This window comes from Chelmon rostratus, chromosome 12 (genome assembly GCF_017976325.1).
Source record: "Chelmon rostratus isolate fCheRos1 chromosome 12, fCheRos1.pri, whole genome shotgun sequence".
Taxonomy (NCBI): domain Eukaryota; kingdom Metazoa; phylum Chordata; class Actinopteri; order Chaetodontiformes; family Chaetodontidae; genus Chelmon; species Chelmon rostratus.
This window is the reverse complement of record NC_055669.1, coordinates 25537100-25560741: the sequence shown is the minus strand read 5'-3', so window position 1 is coordinate 25560741 and position 23642 is coordinate 25537100. Positions and strand designations below refer to the sequence as shown.

General features: G+C 44.3%; 1 protein-coding gene across 1 annotated transcript in view; it reads right to left on the bottom strand.

The window, feature by feature from the left end:
• The window catches only part of efr3a (EFR3 homolog A (S. cerevisiae)), a 114081-nt gene that overhangs the window by 39568 nt on the left and 50871 nt on the right, over positions 1 to 23642 (bottom strand). The window contains exons 6-8 of the mRNA XM_041948763.1: positions 18653 to 18774; positions 14475 to 14624; positions 2119 to 2259 (exon numbers count right to left, since the gene is read on the bottom strand). Coding sequence (XP_041804697.1) covers positions 2119 to 2259; positions 14475 to 14624; positions 18653 to 18774 — 413 coding nt within the window. The remainder of the gene's footprint in view (positions 1 to 2118; positions 2260 to 14474; positions 14625 to 18652; positions 18775 to 23642) is intronic.

Sequence of the window (23642 nt, the reverse complement as noted above, 5' to 3'; positions counted from 1 at the left end):
GAAATCAGTCCTGAATGCCAAAACATGCTAAACATGATATGTTAGCAATATGAGGGAGCTATGCAGCTATGATACGGACAGATTCATAAAAAGACAGATGGTGCATGTAACTACAGTTAAAATCCACGACAAGAGTGCATGAAAAGGCTTCTCTCTTTTTGCAAATATGCTAAATAAGTTAGCCTGGTAACAGCTACAGTCCAGATGTGAGTATGCATTTGAACATTTGGGCATGCATTGCTCAACATTTAGCTTTTAGCATGCCCAGAGTTTTGTATATGAACAAATTAAGGTTCCTATAATGTTTAGCACGTTTGTTCATTTGCAGCATTTAGGTCGAGATTTAGTAAACGTGTGAACATGCGTACACCTGTAATTACTTTGTTCACATTCGGCAGGTGATACTCTAAGCATACTAGAATGCTCACATATTAAGTTCAGTATAACATTTAGCATGTTATCCTCTTAACATGCGAATGCTGACGTGTAAAAAAAACATCAGAGGGACTGAAGCGTTCAGTTTTGGAGTCAACGTCACATGGAAACCACACCTGCAGCTGCCAGGAGCTCCTCTTCCTCTGATTGGTTCAAAACACTGTGGTCCAGCCACAAGATCATAAGCTGAAGTCTGGTAAGACTAGATTTTCGGGTCGCGTGACCTTGTGTGATCATCGCTGGAGCCACACTGCTAGGCTAAAAACACTGAACATAAAAAATATCTGCGCGAGCTTTTCCTCCTGAAGCTGCTGAGGAGAAGAGGAGCGAGGTGAAGGCTCAAGACTCAGAGCGGCTCAGCGAAGCAGAAAACAGACTGTGACAAAGAAAACCTCAGCGGGGCTCAGCTGTTCTCTCGGTAATCGTCCAATTTATGTGAGCCGCGCTGAGTGGCGGGGAAGCGGCCAATAGGAGCAGCGACGAGGATTTTTAAATCCCAGGAGAGAGAGGCGGTAACCGGGCGGCGGCGGTGTGCCGCGCTCACATGGCGGCCGCCCGCACGGTAAAAGAGCTCATTTAATTTCCTCTGTGTGCTGGGAGGTAGCTTATCTGTGTGTATCTATATGTGTGTTTGAGACGTAGAGTGAGTCACAGCAGGTGTGTGTGTGTGTGTGAGGAAATGAATGCATGAGGCCCTGTCCTCACACCTCTCCTGCTGTCCGTGTCATGACTCCAACATATAAATAAGCAGGTTATGAATCTGAAGGCTGCAGCGTGTCTGCAAAGTGAGAGGAAGCAGCAGATCTGCTTCTGTTTCCTCCTTTATTTTCTCTGTTTAGGTTTAAACAAAGAGACTTGAGATTGCTGAAAATTAATCGTGCTCCTCTAACAGGACAGCCCACTGCAGGAAGTGACATCACAGGGGCAGAAGCAGCTCCACATGCTCATACAGCCTGTGACTGGTCACAATAAAAGAAGGGATGGGTCCTAGCTATTCACAGCATCTTTATTTGTCACCTCGCGCTGTGCCACGACAAACAAACAACATAACGGCGCTCCAAAGACGTCCAATCAAAAGAGCAAAACTGCTTTCTGCAGCTGCAAAAACTGGAAATTATTTCTTCTGTTAAGAGAATTAAACACGGAGTCACAATTTTTACCGACCCACAAGAAGGAGAGGGAAGTTAGAACAGAGAGCCGCACATCAAGCTGAATAATTAAAAACCAGCATGCAGGGTGAGAAAATGCACCTTTGTGGCTACGATTGTGATGAAGTCCTCAGTGGAGACAGTCCAGCTGTTCATGATGGGATTAGTCTTGTGTAACAAGCTAATCATTCTAAATTACATTATTTAAGTGGGAACAAACAACTTTTCAACATGTTAACAACTTCATTACCTGCATCATTGTCCTGATAATTTAGTTAGTTAGCATTGGATCAGCTGCTAAAACACACAGTAGGCTAGCAGAGCTAGCAGAGCTAGAGCATGACACTGAATGTCATGAAAGGTCATGGTTAACCAATCAGGACCAAGATGCTTGAATCATCTGTACTGTCGCCAAACACAGCAAATAATAAATCACAGTGAAACCTCCAGTCTGCAGTGCAGTCTGATGTTTCTGCACGGCACTACCTCCGAACACTGTGACAGAAATGAACAGACACAACGCTCAGGTACTCACACCAACACGGGTCGGACGGCGTTGTTCATGTTGCCGTAAGCCGCCCTGCCCAGCAGCTCTCTGAAGCAGCTCTCCGCCAGCGCCGCCGGGTTCTCCTCGCCATCCTGACCCACCACCGAAGGTGTGCTGGGGTGCCCCGCCCTGTCAGAGAGAGACGGACAGGTTAGAAGCCGTGAGGCTCATCCTCGCAGAGAAACCCGACAGTGAGCGTTAGCTGCGTTAGCATGTGTGAGAAACGCCACGTCCAGAAAATTTAAATTATTTTCACCACACTGAGAGACAGAAACAAAAAACCCTGAAGACGCTCAATGAATCTGCGTGACAGACGAGAATCAATGCTTCATATCGCACAAAGAATCTGTCAAGAGAGAGAAAGCAGACAGCTATAACATTTAGAGGGAGGGGGGGGATATAGAGAGAGACAGAGACAGAAAATGAGTGAAGAATGAAGACTAAAGATGGACGAGAGACTGAAAAGAAATCAATCAGAGCAGCTGAAAAAAGAGGGAAATCAAATGAAGGCTTATCGAACAGCCTCAATCAGTGTGTGTGTGTGTGTGTGTGTGTGTGTGTGTGTGTGTGTGTGTGTGTGTGTGTTGAGTCAAACACTGCAAAAAAAAAATGCTTGTGCAAGAAATTTTATTTAGCATTAAGCAGTTTTTATTGTTGCACATCAGAGAAGCTGTGAAGCTTTTTCTTGATTCCTGAATGAATAAAACTGCCAACAAATCCTGTTTAAGTCTGTTAAAGATTTCGTTTCTCTACAACGAACTGCACAGAACTGCATGCCGCAACTTTCCTTAATTTTCCTTAAGACAGACACATTCAACATGAATGTGTCTGTCCCGATGCTTTACATCCAGATATATTGGTCCCTGAGCAGCAGAGACACATTTCTAAAATGAGGGAATGAGGTAGTGAGTAATGTAGAGAAGCTCTGCTGTCTGCCGGACGCATGTTTCTCCTTTGAAGATGTTCATTGTGTTGCACTCGCTGTTCACATGAAAAGCCAAAGAATGAAAGACGAAAGCTTGAGGGTGAGGTTCCAGTCCTGCTTATTGTCTCTTCTCCACACAGCGAGTCCCTGAACGATGAGGACATGTTTGTTGGACGGACGCGGTTGTCCCAGTTCTGACTTCTGAAAGGTTCAGACACCGAACATCGGACAAACACTTGAGCTGAAGCAAACTGGTGTGTGTGAGAACTCCAGGTAGACCTGCTGGTTCTTCATGACGTGGTTCCTGGAGGCCTCCCTGCGGACGTTTTCAGACATGTCCAAAACCAAAGGAGAGCTGGAGGATTCGGCCTGGGAGAACGATGTATGGGTTGTGTTGCATATGACCTCCGACATGCTAGCTGTGCTCATCTCCTGTGGCCATAAAACGCCGCGATCAGTCAAATGCTACAAACATGATCCATGTGAGTTTGTCTCTGACAGCGAGGTGGAGGATATCTGACAAAACTTCACTCTCGTGGCTAATCTGAGATTCAACATTCTCACAAAAACTGCATTTATCATGAAATTTACAGCCCCGTATATCATTTCTGCCACTAGGGGTCTCTCATTCACGGCAACAACAATAAAAGGTGAAGTAGCATGGGATCATGGGATCATGGGATCATGGGATCATGGGAGCGGCTGTCTTTTTGTTAAACATCCTCCATTGCTGATGAAAATGAGTAAAGCCGAGTCAGCAATACAAACAACAGTAAACAACAGAGAGGCTAGCTAGCTAGTTCACGACTTGATTTCCTGGAAGTTACAGCGACTACAGGAGGCAGAATGATATATAACCACACTGACAGGCGGCCAAATGTGACGCACCGTGAATAAAATGAGAGATTTCTCCGGGTTTGAACACCGGTCGAAACATTTGCGATAACGTAAGTACCCAACCCGACGAAGAGAACACTTTTCAGACGTCTGTGAAGATTCTCAGTCGTCCTGGGACTTGAACTTGGACTTGAAGAAAGTCGACAACGCTTTTCGCCTTTAACCTCCGTGGGCTCGCTCTCACGGTCGTTGATATCACTTCGTTAAGGTTGTCAAATGAGGCCAGCTGTGAAAAGACAGTTAAATCTCCTGGGAAGCGGTGAAAGGACGGCATCGTAGCTGCTGAGGGACGATTTCTCTGTTTTTACATAAACAGCCTCCTTCACTCCTCTTTCCAACCATCTGTCCAAAATATGCAGGTGACTGTCCTTGAATGAGCGTCCCTTATCTTTCAGTTGGAGGTCAAGACTCAGCAGTTTACCTCCACCTGAGAGATAAGGGACGCTCGTTCTGTCCTTTCATTCTGTCCTCGGTTTTCAGGACAGGTTTTAATGGGAACAGTGTGTCAGGACACAGATCTGTGATGGCTCACAATAAAACTGGACAGAAGATAAAAGCTTCCTGCTTCTGATGTTTTTATCATTAATAACTGACTGTGTCCTGGTGTTGCAGTTCAAAGATCTCCTTTACTGCTGATTGGCTTCTGAATCCTGTAAAAAAAACCCTCCTCCATCACCTGCAGAAACACTTCCTTTGACGAATTCACGAAATTTAACATCTGAATGCTGCCAACGAGGCGGAAAAACGAACGCAAAAATGAAAGAAATGGTGAACACGACAGAGGAGAGGAAAGACCATGGAGGAGCAGGAGGAGGGAGATGGAGACAAAGAAAGCCTGGGAGGGAGGAGAGAGAGAGAGAGAAAGAGGGGGTGGACAGTCAATGGAAATTAAATCAGCATCCTGATGGACTGAAGCAGATGAGAAGAGAGCTGCACGAAGCAGAAAAGAAAGAACGCAATTTTACCCCAAATCAAGATCCATCAGTCACACCTCAGGATGTTCTCAAACAACCTCGCGGCGGCATTTCATCGTGTTACGACTTCTTTCATCGATTCACACTGCGGACCGACTCAAGGCGTCTCACAGGTGTTTAGTTTGAACGTCAATAAACTGATATTACATTATATACAGTGCCTATCATAAGTATTCACCCCTTTGATGTTTTACCCTTTTATTGCTTTCATAAATCAATCATGGTCAATAAAATTTGGCTCTCTTAACACAAAAATTTATCGGAAAAAACTCTTTAATGTCGAAGTGAAAACAGATTTCTATAAAGTAATGTCAATGAAAGAAAATTATCTAAATAAAAATAATTGTTTGCATAATTATTCAGTCCCTTTTTAATTTAATGGTCTAATTCAATAGAGGTCCATCAAACTGTTGCCAATAGTCTCACAATTAGTGAAATGAAGATCGCCTGAGTGGGGTGGGTGTGTTTCAGGTGATTGAGTTGTAAAACACCTGTGTCTGAAGGGTCCAGAGAGTGGCTGATCAGTATTCCTGGCTAACATTACACCATGAAGACGAAGAACACTCTAAGCAACTCAGGGAAAGGGTTATCGAGAAGTACAATTCAGGGGATGGTTACAAAAAAAATTCCAAGGCACTGAACATCCCCCGGAGTTCAAGTACGTCAAAGTATGTCCGTCGTCTCTTTAGCTAACGAGCACTGAGCCATCTCGACCATCCACTCCAGCCTCCTTCCAAAACAACACATTAACACAACATCCACCGCTGCTACTGAGGGAGGACGGTCATTATTCACAAGACCACAAGAGGTCACCGGTCGACAAAACGTAAACACAGGCCTCCTTTCAGCGAGTTCAATAAGCCACCGTGCTGTTATTTTTCTGTGCCACCTTGTTGATCCTGCAGCTCTTCACGCAAGATAAAACTTCTTCTCTGCAAGTTTGTCATCTCCTGCAGAGTTGCCACAAATCCACAGTGCTCGCAGGAGGCCAAGCAGACCTCCAGTCATGTCTCATATTGATAAAATAATGCAATAGTAAATCAGTTCCGCGGCAATAAGCCCGGTCACAGATGGACTGTAGGCAGCCGGGTCTCAGGAGGGAAACAATGCAATTACTGTCGACCCACACAGGCGGTTCAAGGGAAATTAAATGCTTATTGCTTGTTAGAGGCAGGGACACGAGAGATAAAAAATGAAAATCTCTCCTGTAATAGACAGTGGGTTGGTGTTGTTTAATGAAGTGGCCAGAACAAACTCGGTAAAGGTGGAGATTGCTTCAGATGATTGGTTTTTGCAGAAATATACAGTCGATGCTAAGCTTCTTCTGAGGGCTAAAGAAGATGATTCAAACAGACACACGTCTAATTTAAATTCTAGAGACGGGCTCCTGCACGCTTCATTTACCCCATGTTATAATGAATCAAAGGAAATGTGTAGGAAGGATGGGATATTTAGGACATTTAGAAATTTTCAATTTAATGTAATGGGGCAGCTGTGAAAAAAATGTTGCCATGGTTTTGAATATATGGCTAAATATTAGTAATAATAACCTTTATTCGTATGATAAGACTAAACACATGCCAGAGCAATAAGAGAGCCAAGCTCGTGCTCCAATAAGACAAACCAAATGAAAAACAGAAGCTCAAAAAACGTGAAAAGGAAATTCAAGTTTTGAAGGATGTGATTTTAAAAGAGCTTGTATTCCACAGGGGGGGGGCTGAAACAGCAGCAGATAGACAGTAACCACTGGGAGCTTTAAGTGTGTGCTGGGGGGCTGCTGGTAGAGCTCTGTCGCAGAGTCTAGTGTTTAGTGCTGGTACATGTGAGCTCTAAAGCTAAAAAATGGAAACTGGAGCAAGGAGGGTTTTAATCGTAACATCATGTCGACACTGGATGAACGCAGAGCAGCAGCAGCAGTTTCAGTGCTGCGTCACTTTCTACACAGGACGCCTGCAGGTACAGAGCGACACGCAGGCTACCTGCATTTTGTCAGTGTTCAGAGCACAATACACAATCACTGTTTTCTGCCTCAGGTAGCAGATTACCCACGAGGAAAACACGAGCGATGATTGAAACTGAAGCAAATCTGTTCCATCAGACGTTCGTGAGACGTGAGAGGCTTTATGTGTAGACAGGCTATAACAGATAAAGTCAACTGGGAGCCAATCCAGTTATTGTCCTGGGCCGACAGAATAAATCTGAGCTGGATGCAGGGAGCAGCACCACACACTCCCTCATTACCACTAATGACATGCACTTGAGCAAGGCACCGAACCTCCGGCTTTGATGGACTGAGGACGCTCATGGGCATAACTAGCTAACAAAATATACCTCCCATGAACCCTTGCAGCCACGTGGATCGGCCTTACTTATGAGATGAACAGGGCTCCTCCGTGGTTAATGAGAGAGGCTGTTGCCCCCATGAATCAGTGGTGTGGATGCCGACCGTGAGACACAACGTCTCCGCTTTCTCTCCCTCAGTTCCTGACATGTCTCCACTCTCAAAATGAGTTCAGGACTGTTGAGGTTATTTCATCATCATCATCATCATCATCATCATCATCGTGTTTCACGTGCGTGTATTTAATCAGCCATTCAGAGGAAGAAAGAAGCGCAGGAGCCGAGGAGCTGCGACGGCACTGATGAAGGGAAGTGGAAAAAAAAAACAGTTGGAGGTCAAAGTCGTTTTCAAGGTGGCGGCCTGGAAACAGCACAGTGTGTGTGTGTGTGTGTGTGTGCGTGTGTGTGCACATGCTGTGGAACAACACAAGCAGCCATTTAATTGTGAGACAAGAGGAGCTTTTCTTCATTCTTCGAGCCTCCACCTCCGGTTTCTGCACACTACCCACGTCCGCCCTCCCCGAGAAGCAATTAACGGAATCAAACGTCCTTGACCGCAGCTTCTCAACCGGGTCTGCCGAGGCTTGATTAGAAAGCCCCGAACACCCCGCCGCGGAGCAAACTGACCACGTCCGTGTTTGGGAACAACATTATCTGAAGCAGATTGTGTTGGTTCAGAAAAAACAAACCTGAACACAACAGAACGCGATTCTTCCTCCGGAGCAGCTCCGTCCTCAGAGGCCGACGTCGTGTTTCTGAGCTGAGTCACACTGTTAAACTGACAAACATAAAGTCTGCTGACGGACACTTTGTTTGACGGGGTGCTGCTGGACTGCAGCGATGCTGAGCTGCTGAAGGAGGGGGGTCGGCCTCTGAACGGGCACAAACCGGTGGCAACGTCATCAGAAATAATGTCTGCCTGCCATTTACAGGATGTTTCTACTCAAAGAGCTGCGCAGATGAACTGAACGGCACGTTGGGGAAAGATTTTTGAGAAACTGTGCGCACCAACTCTGCAGATCTACAGAACTTTTTGGCCTCTTTTAGCTCCTATAGCTTCGGCTTCCTGTCTGGTTCAGTCTCAGTGCTGCAGCAGCAGCTGTTCTCATCGAAGAAGCTCTAAGAAAACCGACAGCAAATGGTAGTAGGGAACACAAAAATCCTTAACCGATTATCGGACATGGTTACCATCAGTAATGAATCACTAAAATCTAAGCAACACAAAGCCAACATTTTCCCACAGTAAGTGTTTTTTAACTACTGGCATCACCCATAACTACATAAAAATGTGTTATTTAAGCAGTAAATCAAAAATAATTCCAATTAATAAATAACAAAATATTGTCTAACTAAAGATTGTTGCTCTCCACTTGCCTTCTGTTGGTATTTATTAAATGTCCAGACAAGTTTGAAATAATGAATATTACAAATAAAGATGGTCAGCCTCCAGCCTTCATCAGATCAGACCCTGCTGGGTTGATTTAGCACATTAAACAAAGTTTAAACCATTTGTCTTGTAACAACAAAAACAGCTGTAGCTTTAAACTCATTGTTTGCTTCCACGTCAGACAACATGACAAAGTGCTCCAGAACACTGAAGAGATGTTTTTTAGGTGTTCTGTTATGAAAAAGGTCGGGATTAAGTCATAACACACTTCTTGAGTGAAAGTTTTAGTGTCTCTTGGGTTAAAATAAAAGTGATGGCATCTTAGCGCAGACCCTCGACAGTCTCTTTGCAGCAGTTTGGACTCTGGTGATGCATTTCTTCAGCAGGGTGCCAACTCTTTTCCCACGTTTTCAAAGACATCTAGCTGGAATGCGGCCAGGATCACATGGACTCAGGCAGATGGTAGACTTCAAACCGGATATCACCTCAGCAGACGAGGGCAGGATGGTAGAACTGGGTGAGGCAGGCAGAGAACGCTGCAGACGGTGACAGTAGACAGCGCTGCCATCCCAAGTTAAAACACTTTATCTTGTTGCTGTCCTGCACAATGGAATCTGCATCCAGGTGTTACGTAGCCCTCATACACAAGGAGAAAACAGGTGATCTGGATGTGTTTTGCCGTCTCGATGTACCGTCTAGAAGGTGTTGTCGGTTTGCCACCAACCGTCTGCGTGAATGCAGCTGAATAAGCTCCTCCCACTGCTCATCAGTGGTTTTCTGTGGCACGGAGGAAAGCTTTGATTCCCTTTGAGAGATGCGCTCATCCATGTGACCGTCTCCAGGACAACACTGGCACTGGTAGGTTGGTCAAATGCCAAACACCAGTGAGTTTTACCTGACAAGCACCTTTAGCGTTCAGTAGCTGAAGCACAAGAACCACCAACACAGTGTTGTCTTAAAGCTTGACAGGATCAGTTCACCTAAATTACAAAAGGCAGTTTCTAGTTCTAGCCTCAGTGTGTCTACACAAGCAGAGAGTGTGGTTTTATTAGCTGTGTGGGCTGATAATTAGACCAAAAGGGTTATTTTATTTTGTACTAACCAATCAGCAGTGACCAAGAGTAACCAAGAGCTTGTTACAGCGATTGAAGTTGAGTTATTTTTCAGTCACAAACCTGTGCAGCTGCTATTTTGCATCATCATTATTCTCTATTTCCTCCCCTTCATAAATAAAATGCTGAAAACCTGAACGTAGAAAAGAACTGTATGAAGAATCATCATGGGCTGCCAAAACTAGTGGTTCAATGAATCAGATCAAATTAGGAAATACAGACAAAGAAGAACTGAAGTCAGATTTTAATATTTAACGCCGTGTCCTTCCTGTTTAACCTCACACATCCTGCCTCTCCTCCTTCAAAGAGCCCTCTTCCAGCCTCTCACTGGAGGACCTGCTCATTAAGTTGCAGGGAGACCATTAGAAATGGCTGGAGTGTTGCCATTATCGCAGAGATGATCCCCGAGGTGATGAACGCACCGCAGCTGAAGGAATATATGCATCGTAATTGTATATGAATTACGTGAAGGATATATTTCCATTTAAATCACGGAAGATTAGATGTGTTGATTGGACTGGAGCAGGAGAAGAGGGAAGCAGCAAAACTGTAGGCTCAAAAAGAGAGAAACGGTGAATATGATGCCGGGATTTTTAACTGCTGTGTCTATGAGGACATGGTCTTTTCTGTTTCCTCTTAAGAAACACATAGAAAGAGGTCAGAGTCTACAACCACAGGGACGAGCTGCTCCTTGGTGGTCCATACTTCTTGAATAATGGTCCGACAAAGCCTGTTTTATTTCAATGGCCAGAAACCGGATGTTAGTGGGTTTGTCGTCCAGTGTGAGAGGGGCTTCAGAGAGGCGGTCAAGGCAAACACCTGACAGTCAACAACAAACTGTCAGCTTCTTTGAACCATGAAGGCAATCTTTCCCCGAGTCCTTTTAGTTGCCTAAACCTTAACAGTAGAGGTGGAGGATCGCTCTCACTCGTCTGAATCCTTTGGAAGGATGCTGACAAACGCTTTGTTTTGGTAACTGAGGACTGGCTGTTCTCTGTGAGGTCGCAGCATCTCATTGGAGGAGGAGAAACAGGTTCGGGTCTGACCTTCAGGTCTTCTGAAGGAAGACATGTGTGGGCTCACACGTGTCAGTCAGCCAAGAAAGAAAAGCTCACAGGCTGCGATGGCATCATCTTTTTCATGTGCTAATAACGTCCACAGCTGGTGAAGGTTGATCTCAAGGTGGTTTCGTTGATGTATAGTCATCTGACACTTTTCACCAAAGAGAGGAGGTTAAAAAGGAGAAAAACAAGAGCTCAAGTTTGTTTTTGCTGAACCAATATTTAGATTTACATTACATGCCGTGGTGGCATGTTATCATCATCTCCAGACAACTACCTCTGACGTGGATGATGTCATTACTGGCCACGAATACGCAATAACGAACCATAGCTGTGCAAAACTACAGCTAAACTAGCCGACCGCCGGCTCAGAGGGGAATAGCACCAGCATATCAGAACTAAATATTGGAATATGAACGAGTTTCAGCAGATTATGCATATATGCATTATATGCATTATATAGAGGCTGCGCATGGATGCCCCGAGTACTCGCATTATACGGATATACGCGCCGCTCCTCTGGGGCTAATTTCTTCAAAACGACTCCAAATGCCACCAAAGTTGTCTGGGTGAGTAAATGGTCGTATTTAATGCTACAAATAAGGTCCAGGTTGTAAAAAACCAAAGTTATCCTTTAAGGCTCAAATTTTCTCCGCATATCCGCCATGTCCCTGCTAGTTCTTATCATATTTAGTCAACGTCATCCTGTTTTTAATGAAGCTTTAAGTCTTCTAGTTTTGTCTTAGACAAAGGAAACTATTTCAACAATGAAAACTGTTGAAAATGAATCTTTCATAGTTTTACTGAACATTTCAGTCAATCTCATCGAGCCAAAATATTTTTTGGTGATTTTAGTCTTAAACTTATTTCACATCAGGCTTTATTTTATAATCTGATGACAAACACAGGTTGAGTGATGAGGAAGAGAAAATGTGTCAAGCTTTGCATTTGATCCTAATAAGACTTAAAACAATTAATAGATTAATCAGTCAACTAAGGCTGCTATTATTTTGGTATTTGTTTAATTCTTTAATGATAAAGTTGCTGATGAATAATTCCCATCCAGATAAATTCTTCTCAGACGACAGAAACTCCACCACAGAGGAGCCGGTCGGGGTCAGATCACATCCTAAACGCTTAATTCCTCCCCATGTGAAGGAGGGAAGCTGATGGTACTTGTAGAGCTTAAGAAAGCAAGTAGAAGAAGGAGAAGAAGGAACACAGGCGGGATACAAAAAAAGGAAAAAACAGGGTCCAAAAATAGCTTTTTGTTCACATGGAAACCACCCGAGTGAGACGGAGAGGAGAGAGGAAGCCACGGCGAGAGAGAGGAAGGAAGAAGAGGTGATTAAAAAAGAGGAGAGTAAAGAGATAAGGAGAGAGAAGGGGAGCTAGAAGAGTAGAGAAGAGAAGGGAAAAATGAAGAGAGGTGGAAGGAAAGAAGGTGGAGTAAAGTGAGAGGAGAGAGGAAACAAAACACAGGAGGAGGAGAGGGAAGGAGGAGGGGAGGGGAGGATGAGGAGGAAACATAAATAAGCGATTTCTTTTGGAAATCTTCATCTTTTTAAGCCGCCATCTTGGCCAGATCTCCCTTGTGACAGAGGTTTCTGATCTCAATGGGACTTTCCTGCTTAAAAATACATTAAAATACAAGCTCTGCAGGTATGTGTAAGGACAACCATGTGCCTTCTTTGCCCTGGGTTTTGCCCATCAGGCCACACACACACACACGCACGCACGCACGCACGCACGCACGCACGCACGCACCCTCTGATAGGTGGAGGATGTTGGAGCTGTCAGCTTATATTTGCTAAACACTCGTTTCTTTGAGGCATATCAACTGGAAAAGAAAATCAAAAAGGAGAAGAAAAGAAAAACAACAAAGTGTCTACTAAAATTTGATTTAAAACAAAAAGCATAAAATGGACTTGTTTTATTTTTTTTTTTTGCCTGGCAGCGAGGTTAAAGTTTGTCAAACGTTCGTATAAATATGTATTTTTACTCTATTTTTTGCACCTTTTGGAATTATTTTTCCTGTTTCTGGCTCTTAAGCGATAAATGGTGAGTCTTGTTGTCAAGGAATGTTGCTCAAGATCTGTTCTGAATCATTAATGTGCTGAAAAAAGGGGGAAGGCAAGAGGAGAGGGAACACTGGAAGGGAGGGAACGAGGAAGAGAGGGGAAGATGAGATGTGAGATATGAGAGATGAGAGGAAGGAAATGCAGAGATGAGGATGACAGATAGAAGAGTAAACTGGGAAACAACGACGGAAAGAAGAACAGAGATAAAATCAAGAACAAATAAAAACAGAAGAGGAGTAAAGGTGAGCCGACAGGTGAGGCGCCGACAGACCAGCGTTAAGCTCCCCCTCCTCCTCGCTGATCTTTGCCATAAATCTTTCCGGAGAAAGCAGAACAGCTTTCTCGGTCCCAGGAGGGGACGAGGAGGCGCAGAAAACTCCTCAGCGTGACACATTGCAGGGATTTCCTGCTTCACCTGGCCCACGGCCCCGGGTTTGAGGATTGAACGCATATAATGAGGTCTGAGGTGTGCGGAGGCGTGAGGAGAGCGAAGGCTTTAATTCCCAGGATCGAGTTCAGGCGAAGGTTTGTATTCCTTCGGCCGACGCTCCGATCCAGAAGACTTACATCAGATCCAGGGGCAGGATTTACTTTATATCCTGACTCGACTCGCGCTGCAGGCGGCGGATGCTGAAGAGGTAAAAGGTCAAACAGAGAGACGAGAGAACACGCAAACCAGCAGGCTGGATGTTCCAGACATACATCTGACATCAAAACGGCGTCCTAAACCGTCCTCACACGAGCTACCCGGCATCCGTCACACCATCACAGCTTTGTGGTTTGCTGCATTAACCTTGAACAGCTGCTGGACTCAACAGTCTGAGCAGCTTCTCTCACAATAAGGAGGTAAAAAAAAAAAAACACAAAGCCAAGACAATACGAGCAATAAATCTCCTGCTGCCCCTGGAACACTGCTCAGAGATGATAAGAGAAAGTCTTGAGTCTGGATCAGGTGAAACTGAAGGACAGTGGAGCGAGCTTTGCTTTCTTCCCTCTCAGTGTTAAATATTGCACATTACTGCACAATACTGACAGAACGACTCTGACTGGAAATTCTTTAATCTGGGTGTTTTTAAGGGGAAAAAACACTAAACAGTGAGCGTCACTACAGCAGCAAACGCCGAACCAATAGAAGTCAGAGTAACCAGCATTTACTTGTAGATCTTGTTGGATTGTGAACTCTGTGATAAACAGTGAAGGTGAATTCTGGGATATCTGAAGCACCGAGAGCTGCCCTGGTAAAATGACTCTTATTCTCGAGGGTGGAGAAAAGTTTGATGTTGCAGGAGAAGTGGTTCACTTTCCCGATCGCCCCGGGACAGAAACGCACCAGCACTGCATGTATAATTGATTGACTGAGAATTTTTGTGTGTTGAGGTTTGGCACATTATTGAGGTCACCTCCAAACTAGAATAGCTCTCACCTCAGAGAATCTAATATTTGCCTCCACTCCGGTTCCAAATTCAGCAAAAAAACAAACAATACGAACAGAAAGACTTTGGTTGCAGCCGGAAACTGAACTCTACGCGTTAGCTTTGGTGTGTCGTGTTCTGTGTGTGCGCCGCACCTGTCCAGGTCTTCGCTGTCCTGCATGTTGAACAGCATGGACGGGATCAGTTTGTCCATGTGCTGAGGCTCCCAGATGATGGCCTGCAGCTCATCGTTCACCGTCTTCCTCACCACGCCCTGCAGACCTTTGATCCCGGCCACTCGGATCCTGACAGGGACACACGGTAACTGTTAGATATGAAAAGAGCTAACGCTAAACGAACGCTAAAGCTGGTTCAGGATGGAATTACACACACACAAATACAGTATAATCTGGATGCTGTTCAGTTCTCCAGTGCTACACAGTAAACGCTTTTAACAGTGAAAGATTTGATTGTATTTTCCTTTTTTGGATGTTTTTTTATTGTTTGAATGTGTAAGCAGCACTCTGGTTCTAGTTCATATGAATTCATGGTGTCCTGCAGGTCCATGCAGGCCCACTGTAGATGCACAAAACAATAGTTAAAATTTCATTTAGTCATTCAATGTTCAAACCTAATCAAGTTGTGTAAATGCTCCTATGAGTCATTTTGAAAGAGCAAATGGAACGTGATGCTAAAGATGCTAACACACTGTAGCCACGCAGGAAAAAAAAAGTTAAAATTAGCATGCTACAGTAAATGTTTGCACTTCAACATATAAATGTGACCTTGCTCATTCACTAAAGTGTTAGTAGCCGCAGACATGTTAGCGTAGCATTAAAATATTGTCATGTATCTGTCATGTAGCATAGTAATGTGTGCAGTGATGGTAGAATGCTCGTGTTAAGCATATTCCAAACAAGCTCCTGCACACCGTCTATCTGCAACGTTTCAGTGCCAGATCTTCATCAGTAGTTTTATTTTTTTTTTTATGATGAAGGTCTAGCACCCAAGCGGCACAAAGGAAATGAATGTGTTATTGGTAGACAGTGTGCAGGAGCCTTTTTGCAAAATGCTAAACATAAGCACGCTCCTGTCTCACGAAACAGTTCCTTTTAGCATGTTACCATAGTGACTGTTGGCAAATCAATATACTCAAGTTAGCATGTTACCATACATGTTAGCATGTTGTCATGTAGCGTTCAGGATGAACGTCTATACATGACCGTTTGGAAAGTTTATTATGGAAATGTTAGGATGCTACCACACATGTTAGCATGCTAATCAGATATACATATACATATTTCTCTCTGGACATGTTGTTGAACCCAAAACACATGGACCAAACGACCAGCTGACGTGGACATTTCTCCAGCCGTGCTACCAACATGTTGAAAATAAAAACAACTGGAAGCCTGAAACTACTTGAATGAATATTAGTAATCTGGCTTTCTGCTCGTGTCTGTTTTATGACTGAGTGCAGTCTGACAGTTTCTTCAGCTTCCAAAGAACTCAATGGAGTAACACGCAGCACACGCACGAACACACACACACACACACACACACACACACACACACACCCTCCAGTGGCAGACAGAAAGGCCTCGACTCAGTATAGCTTGGTCTGGTCTCAGGACCAATCAGAGCTTGGCGAGTCGGACTTCACTATTTACTACTTCTGTCTCTCCTGTCTTTTTCCGACATAAACAACAGCAGGAGTAATAATATGAAAGGCGGGGCGGGTGACCTCGCTTCAGGCCTAATCCAATAACCACCAGAGAAATTCTATTTGGGAATTCCTCTCCACCTGCAGCGAGACGCCGCTGAACGGACTAATGGAAAACAGGGGAAAAAAGCAAAGTGAGAGGCCACGCTGTCTACAACGCGGTAGCACCAAGCCAACTCGAAAATAACGCCAGCATGTGCACTCTCACTCATGCATACTAATGAAGAGAAAAGTGCATTTCTATGCACAAAGAAGCTCACACACCCCTGCACAGGGTCTCAGCTGCTGCTGTGATACGTTTGCAAACAACCGCAGGAAGACAGAGAGAAGTTTGTTTTAATCCACTGCTGATCTGTAGCAGAGTGAGAGTCTTCATGTAAACTGCTGTACTGTGTCACACCTGAGCGTCACCGCCGCCACGACCACCACCAACAAGCTGCGTTCACCAGCCTGACAGTCGGCCTGGTGGGCATTTTCCGTCCGTCTTCCGTCTTCAAAGCAGCCAAAGACAGTTTTTCCTTTTTAAAAACACTTAACGCACACTGCTCATTTGAAATTGCTCCACACACCAGGTGAATAACAGAGCATGTGGAGGAAATCAGTAGCTTTACAAATGAGCCTGTTTTACTTTAATGACGGGCCCTTCATTAATTAGGATTGATTATTGAGCTGATACACTCGGTGTTCAGTTTATTCAGCCATAACGAATGCACTCTTATGCATCCATCCACAATAAAACATGACACTTCTAATATTGAAATTTTGTTGAGATGATGTTGACTTGTTCTGAGAGATGTTTCTAATATTTTGTCTACCCTCATTGAGAAGAGAGAAGAGCACGTATGATGAAGAAACAGTTTGCCGTTTGTGGTGGACTGGGAAAACGTTCCATCTCATTTATCGTGCGTCCATCCTTTGCTTCCAGGTTCTACTCGGAGGTTTTCGTCACGACTTTGCGTCGCTCTAGAGATACACGAGGTTTCCAGGAATGTTTTTCCACTTGTTATTCTCCTCTACTTCAAATGCTTTTCAATGTATTACAGTCTTGTCTGCAAAGACTGGGGTGCACTAGTCATTATTCTCAAATGAGCTTCTTCCCTCAGCCTCAGATTGGTGCCGGCTCCGTTTTCATTTCCTCTGAAGACCTCGCCGGCCGATAAAGTACTGCATGTATAAAACAGCATCTTCTGCTCCAGCTGATTGAGGATGAATCTTTTCAGATCCTGATAAATGGTATCAGACTTTGTTTTACTGACGTTGCAACACTCCCTGATCTCTTGTTAGTTCGTAAGTTCAATATTTGTATTCCTTATGGAAATAATGCCAAAACAACAGAAATGATTGTCAAGTTCTGCCACAGTAATAAACCAGAAAATACCTTTAACTTTCACCTGATTACACAAAGAGACATTAAAGGCAGGTTAACCCAGTTCTCTGTAAATCACTTCAAGGTTTCCCATCATAGCAAAGCTATTCTCATCCTCGTTTCCTCATCAACGTGTCTGCGAGTGCAGCGAGGCTCTGCTCTGGTGCTGGTAGGGGGGCCGTGTGGTCTCAGTGGGAAGAGACGGTCAGATAATATAGATCAAGAGGAGATATATTCAATTTTGTATTCGCTGGATTCAAGCGGGATGAGACCTGCACTGGTTGTGTCGCAGACCCTCCTCCAGCTGGATGTGCATTAACAGAAGAAAGGTGGCACGATGTCTTCATACCATATCAAAAAGGACGCGACAGTGGACAGCTGGAGTACAGCATCGGTTTTTAGAAGTGAAAATTAATGCAGGTAATGTGGATGCAGGTTTTTATTTTATCCAAAGATGCAGCGGAACTGAAGCAGATGATTTGCAAGACTCGAGCTAAACTTCGCCACATGAGCTGATCAGGGAAGTGTGAGCAGTGTTAACGATCAATCAGCCCTTTCTGCATGAATGTGAGCGGCGCTAACAACTGCTCCAGGGAGAGTGAAATTCAACTATTGATCATTTTGGTACAAAAAAATGAAGATAATGAAAGAATCAGTCGGAGGAAGGGAACCGTCTCCGCTAATTCTTCTGTGTTAGTGATGCAGCCTCTCTCTGGGTCTGATCAGTAATCGATATGTCATCTTGTTTTTGAAATGAGAGGAATTGTCCTGGAATGCAGCGGCGAGACTCAACACTTGATCAAACATTAGCAACTCAGAGCAAAGAGACAAGAAGTGTGCAAGAAAATCTCTGTTTTAACGTCCGAACAGGAGTCTAACTGAGCAAAAACTCAAGGTCCACTCACTAGCTCTCTTCAGAAATGACCTCAGCAGAAACAATCTGCTGTCTTCAATGTCAAGCACCAACGTCTGTCCAGGCGTATTCTGCACTAATTGGACACAGGAAAAACCCCTCTGGCAAAGTGCAAAATACAACGGTCTTCAGTGATCGAGTCTGGAGGACGTTAATGCAAAAAAAGTTTCTTTAAGTCAGATGAGAACAGAAAATGTCTAATTATAAATATCAGTCTGAGCTGGAAAAAGCTGGATTCTGGTGATGAGCTACAACACTTATGGAAGATGGAGGTCTAAATATTAAAAGTGTCTGAAATGTTTGTCTCTGTGAGAAGGGACTGTCTTCTTACCTGGTCCTGGTCTCAGTGTCTTCGTGAGTAGAGTGGCACATGGCGCTGAACTGGGACACGAAGAAATCGTAGCGGCGGTGGTAGGACGGCGTGTCCTCCTCAATGTTGGCAAACTTGACAAACTGGAGAGAGGACAGGAAGACGAGGGAGACGTCCATTAGTCATTTGTCTCGTGGCTTCAGAGAGCCAAAGATGAGATGATAATTAGGTTTGTCATGAATTACGTGATAAACTTTCATGTTCCTTGAAATTTCCATCAATGTTCACTCTGGTCTGGAGGTTTAAAATACAGGTTTCAACTGAACTTAACTGACCAACTGCAGCTTTACTGCAGCCTAATAACTAACACCTGTCCAACCTGAGTTTTATAGCTCAATAAAAGGTAGCAACTGTATTAAAACTGAATAACGCTGAGATCTTCTAACATTTTGACCCACTTATGCCCTTTAAGTATGAGACAAATACTCAGCTTGACAAATAAATAAAAGGATTGAATATGGGATTCGTATTGGTAGATGTTCAGAGCTTCAGTGTCGGCCTCTAACAGCCGGCTCTGATCTTCGTCCATCTCACATCACACCTGAATAGCTGCTAATTGCGCGACTCTTCATCTCTCAACAGTGGAGAGACAAAAACAGAAACACACTCTTTACTGGAGATCTGCACTAAGAAGACGACGGCATGCAGAACTTTTCCAGTGTGGCAGTAAAAACACTGTCATATCTTTGCCTCAGCATGAACTGGAAGCGATAATGATAATAAGCATTAGAGAGCCACCCCCTTTAGTCCAGCCTGTAATTTCCTCCCTCCAGTGTCCTCTGGAGAGGCCTCCTCTCTCTCAGCTGCCCTTGAGTAGCGCTTCTCGCCACCCTATCATTGTCCACTGCAGCAAATTGCCTCTGCACCGTTCGGCACCGGTGACCAAAAGCCCGCCGCTCTACCTGGTAATTTCCTCCCATTTTGTGCCTAACCTTTCCCGGGGGTAATGGCTCAGATGGAGGGAGGTACGCCGGCAGCCGGCGCACACGAGAGCTGCACTTGTTAGACACATACTGAAAAGGGACTAATTACTGGGGCTGTGTTTACGAGGTGCTGAACGGATACTCTGGTGACGACTAGAGGGTGGACATCACGTGTGGAGGGATTTCATGTGGTTTTATTCAGCCGTAAAACAATATATACACCACATCCATCCAAAAATACACCCCATACAAAGTGACAAACACTCAAAACACAAGACACAGATTAAATGGAGCATTTCCGCTATGCTGGTTTCCACGGCAGCGTCAGTCCGTTTGGTCCGCGCTGAAATATCTCGACAACTAGCGGATGGATTGTTATCACGACAAGAACTTTAGTTTCAGGATGAGCTTCACGGATCCTCTGGCTGTGCAGGTGTAGCTCAAAGCAGCAGATGTCAGCATGCTAACTTAATAAACTAAAATGTTGAACGTGGTCAAAATTAACCTGCTAAACGTCAGAAAGCTAGCACCGTCATCACGAGCACGTTAGCAGGCTGGCTACAGCATTTAGCTTATAGCAAAACAAGTTGTGGTTCTTTATTTTTGAAATAAAAGAACAGAAAACCTCAGAGGAAAAAATACTTTTTACACACCCAATTCCAAAAAAAAGCCAAAGGAATGAAAACTTGATTTTGTCTTGCAAAGTTTTGGAGTTTAATGTGTGTGTCTCCATCATTTTCAGCATTTTAAATTATAAAAGAAAAAAACACTTGTGGGTTTTCCATCTCACTTCCAGTGAACAGAGGACTGGAGGCCTCCCATCGAGGGGATAAGTACTTTCAGTGACGATGGGGTAATTGTGGTTGGAGTCAAGGTTTCAGCACGTAAATAAGACTAATCAAAAAGCGACAGGCTTCACGCCTCACCGATGCCTCGTGGCGAAGCAGTTCAACAACGAGTAAATGAGGGCCTGATACAAACAGCGGCACTATTTGTTTTGCTTCCCTCGGGCCATTTTAGAAAGAGCTCAATTTGAAAAGGGTGCCATTAAAAAGTCCTGTGAAATCAACCCATTTTACTCATCTATGCATACTGATCACATAACAAGTGGTGAAAGAGTCAAATCCATTTCCACGCTCATCACCGGTGAAGCACTTTGGTTAAGTTGCTCATTATCCATCGCTCTTTAGAGCAGAAGCACGGCGAGCATCCGGAAACACGGCAGTCAATTAAACAAAACACACATTTTTCCAGTTATGTTGTCAGAGACGAAGTTCATGTAAAGTGAAATTGGGTTTGAACTGTGGCTGGAAGATATCTGCAGCTTCACTGTATTTGGCTAACACCTTAGCCAAATACATTTAAGTTTTTCACAGTTCCTGACATTTAATCCAAGTAAACATTCCCTGTTTTAGGTCATTTACAATCACTACTTTATCTTAACAATGTGAAATGTCACACTAATAGCAGAGAGAATGATTTATTTCAGCTTTTATTTCTCTCAGCACGTTCCCAGAGGGTCAGAAGCTAACACACACTTAGCGTTTGGTTTCAGGTAGCCTTCCACAAGCTTCTCACGGTAAGCTGCTGGATATTTTGGCCCATTATGTCGATCCCACTTCCCTGCGTGTCTACAAGAAACGAGCTGAAATGTGGAAAACGAGATTTAATTATCAATTTCTGAACAATGAAGAGTTTTTCTGGTCTAGCTGCTGGTTTACTGCTGACCTGTTGAGGTTTGACACCGCAGTCTGAAGCGGCTTTATAAGTTTTCCCTTGGCGTTTGAGAGTTTTGAAGTGATTGAAGAATTACATACGCACATGTGAAGCAGTCCAGACGTCTCACCTGAGGGCCCGCCTACCTGCCAGGTGACAGTTTGCGGAGATAAGGTGCACAGGAAGTTAACAGCAGCTATCAGAAATCCTGATATGTGCAGTTTATCGCAGAAAAGTGTTGATGTCTTCCTAACAGGCTTCTTCCTCTTGAGTCCTGACTCAGGTAATACCCACTAATTCTGTTCCCATCGGCCCCATTTGTTTTGATCAAACAAGCTCAGGTGAGCCCACAGTGCACAACCTTCCCGCCGGACAGCAGCCAGACGCCGTCACCGTCAGACCGGCTGACGTAGCTGCTATACAAACAGATATTTTTCTCAGGAGAGAGGGTGTAGACCAAACCCAGAGCTAAAACCCTTCGCTTTAAACGTTTAGATTTGAAAGTGAGTTGGGTTTTGCTCTCGGGTCAGAGTGGGAGGTTCATTTTCCCACCGAGACAAAGGAGGTGTCTGTTATCAGGAGTTAATGGACTCCCCGTCGACCATTAAGTCCTGATAATGGACACTTCATCGGGCGTTAGCCCTCACATGAAGCACATAATATCGCTTCTCATTGTATAACATATAAAGGCCTGTGTTTTTGCTTCTTGTGCCACAAATTCCGACACGTTGGCTGGCTTCTGCCAATAAAGAGTTTCTGGTTTGGGGTCTGAGCTTTACACAAAAGGCCTGAAACAACAAAGACTTCACTGTGGACTAATGAAGGTCTCTCTGTTCGGAGGGGGGCCGGCACTTCAGTGGCCATCTGTGAACTAACTGTTACTGTTGTGTGAAATCACAAGTGAAGCAGAGGCCTCAGCGAAAGGACAGACGGTTTACAGGCCGAGTTCAGATCAGAGATGAGTCCACTTCACCAGCAAGGTGCTGGACACATGAGGGAAATAACAGAACATCAGGATGATGCTGTTTGCATTTTGTTTATATTCCAAAGTATTTAAACTCAGATAACACTGACCAGGAACTTTTTATTACCTAGAAAGGATATATCAAGGGAGCCAAAGACAGAAAATGTGAACAGACAAACAGAAATAAAGATTTTCTTGGCAAACTCTCGCTCGGCTCCACAGGCTAAAAATACCCGCCGCGCTGTTCAAACCCCCCCGTGTCTGACTCAGTGGCTTCATGTGTCTGAGAGCGGACTGATGAGCGTCTCTTCTACAGAGATGGAGTGGAGGAAGAGGCACTTCTCGCCGTCGCAGTCTGCCAACTTCTCGTGACAAAGTTAACGGGCAGATAAATTTGGAGACATCGAATGCCTGACAGCTCAGACAGAAACACACATTTATATTGATGCACACACACACACACACACGCTGGGCAGGGCCGTTGTACGAGGGAAAGGAATAAATGTGCATGTTTCTAATGAATATGTCATTCTGAGATTGGCTGGAAAACCTTTGTATAATTTCAGTGCAGACTGATTTATCGCCTCCACCCACGAGGTTTTCTTTTCACAGACTTCAGCGACATTTGGTACAAAGTACAAGCCAAAGAACACGTAATTAACTTTCGGTGTAGATCTGGAACTGACAGCGCCTCCTTGTGGCCGTTCAAAAAGCACTTTACAGTGAGCCTCAGTGTTGCTTTTTTTTCTGACCGACAGTTGGCGCTCTTCAAGTCTCAGATGGGTGTTTAAGAAAAGGTAAAGGTACCAACCTGTGGACATAAAACTAAAGGTGAGAAGTCAACTACGAGTCCCATGGTGCATTTCAGCAAGAAACACACCGTAAGAGACATTAAAACTCTGTCGTGTGTGCCGCTAACAGCCATCTGAAGCCAAAGATGACACTTTGAAGGAATGATGAAACATTCAGCAGCTTAAATCAGCTCACTCTCAGATTCAGTCACCATGGCGACAACAAAGCGCTGTGAATTCCCTGCAGCTCTGATTCTGACTGTGGCTCACGGATACCGAACGTGGAGCCGTCCACCACACTGAACTGACAGACACTGATGGACATAACGTGAAGCTATAGCAACAACAAATCAGGAAATTAAGAAGATCATTTAAAAATACTTTGAAAAAGGAATTTTACAAAATTAAGAAAAACTAATTCTTCTACAAACTTTAATAAAACAAACCTTCCACTTTAACAAACTCATTTGAAAGAGAAATCCATCCATGCTTAACATTTTCACACCCACTTCCTGCCTTGCTGCTACCTGCTGTACGAACTTCAGTTCCACTAACTC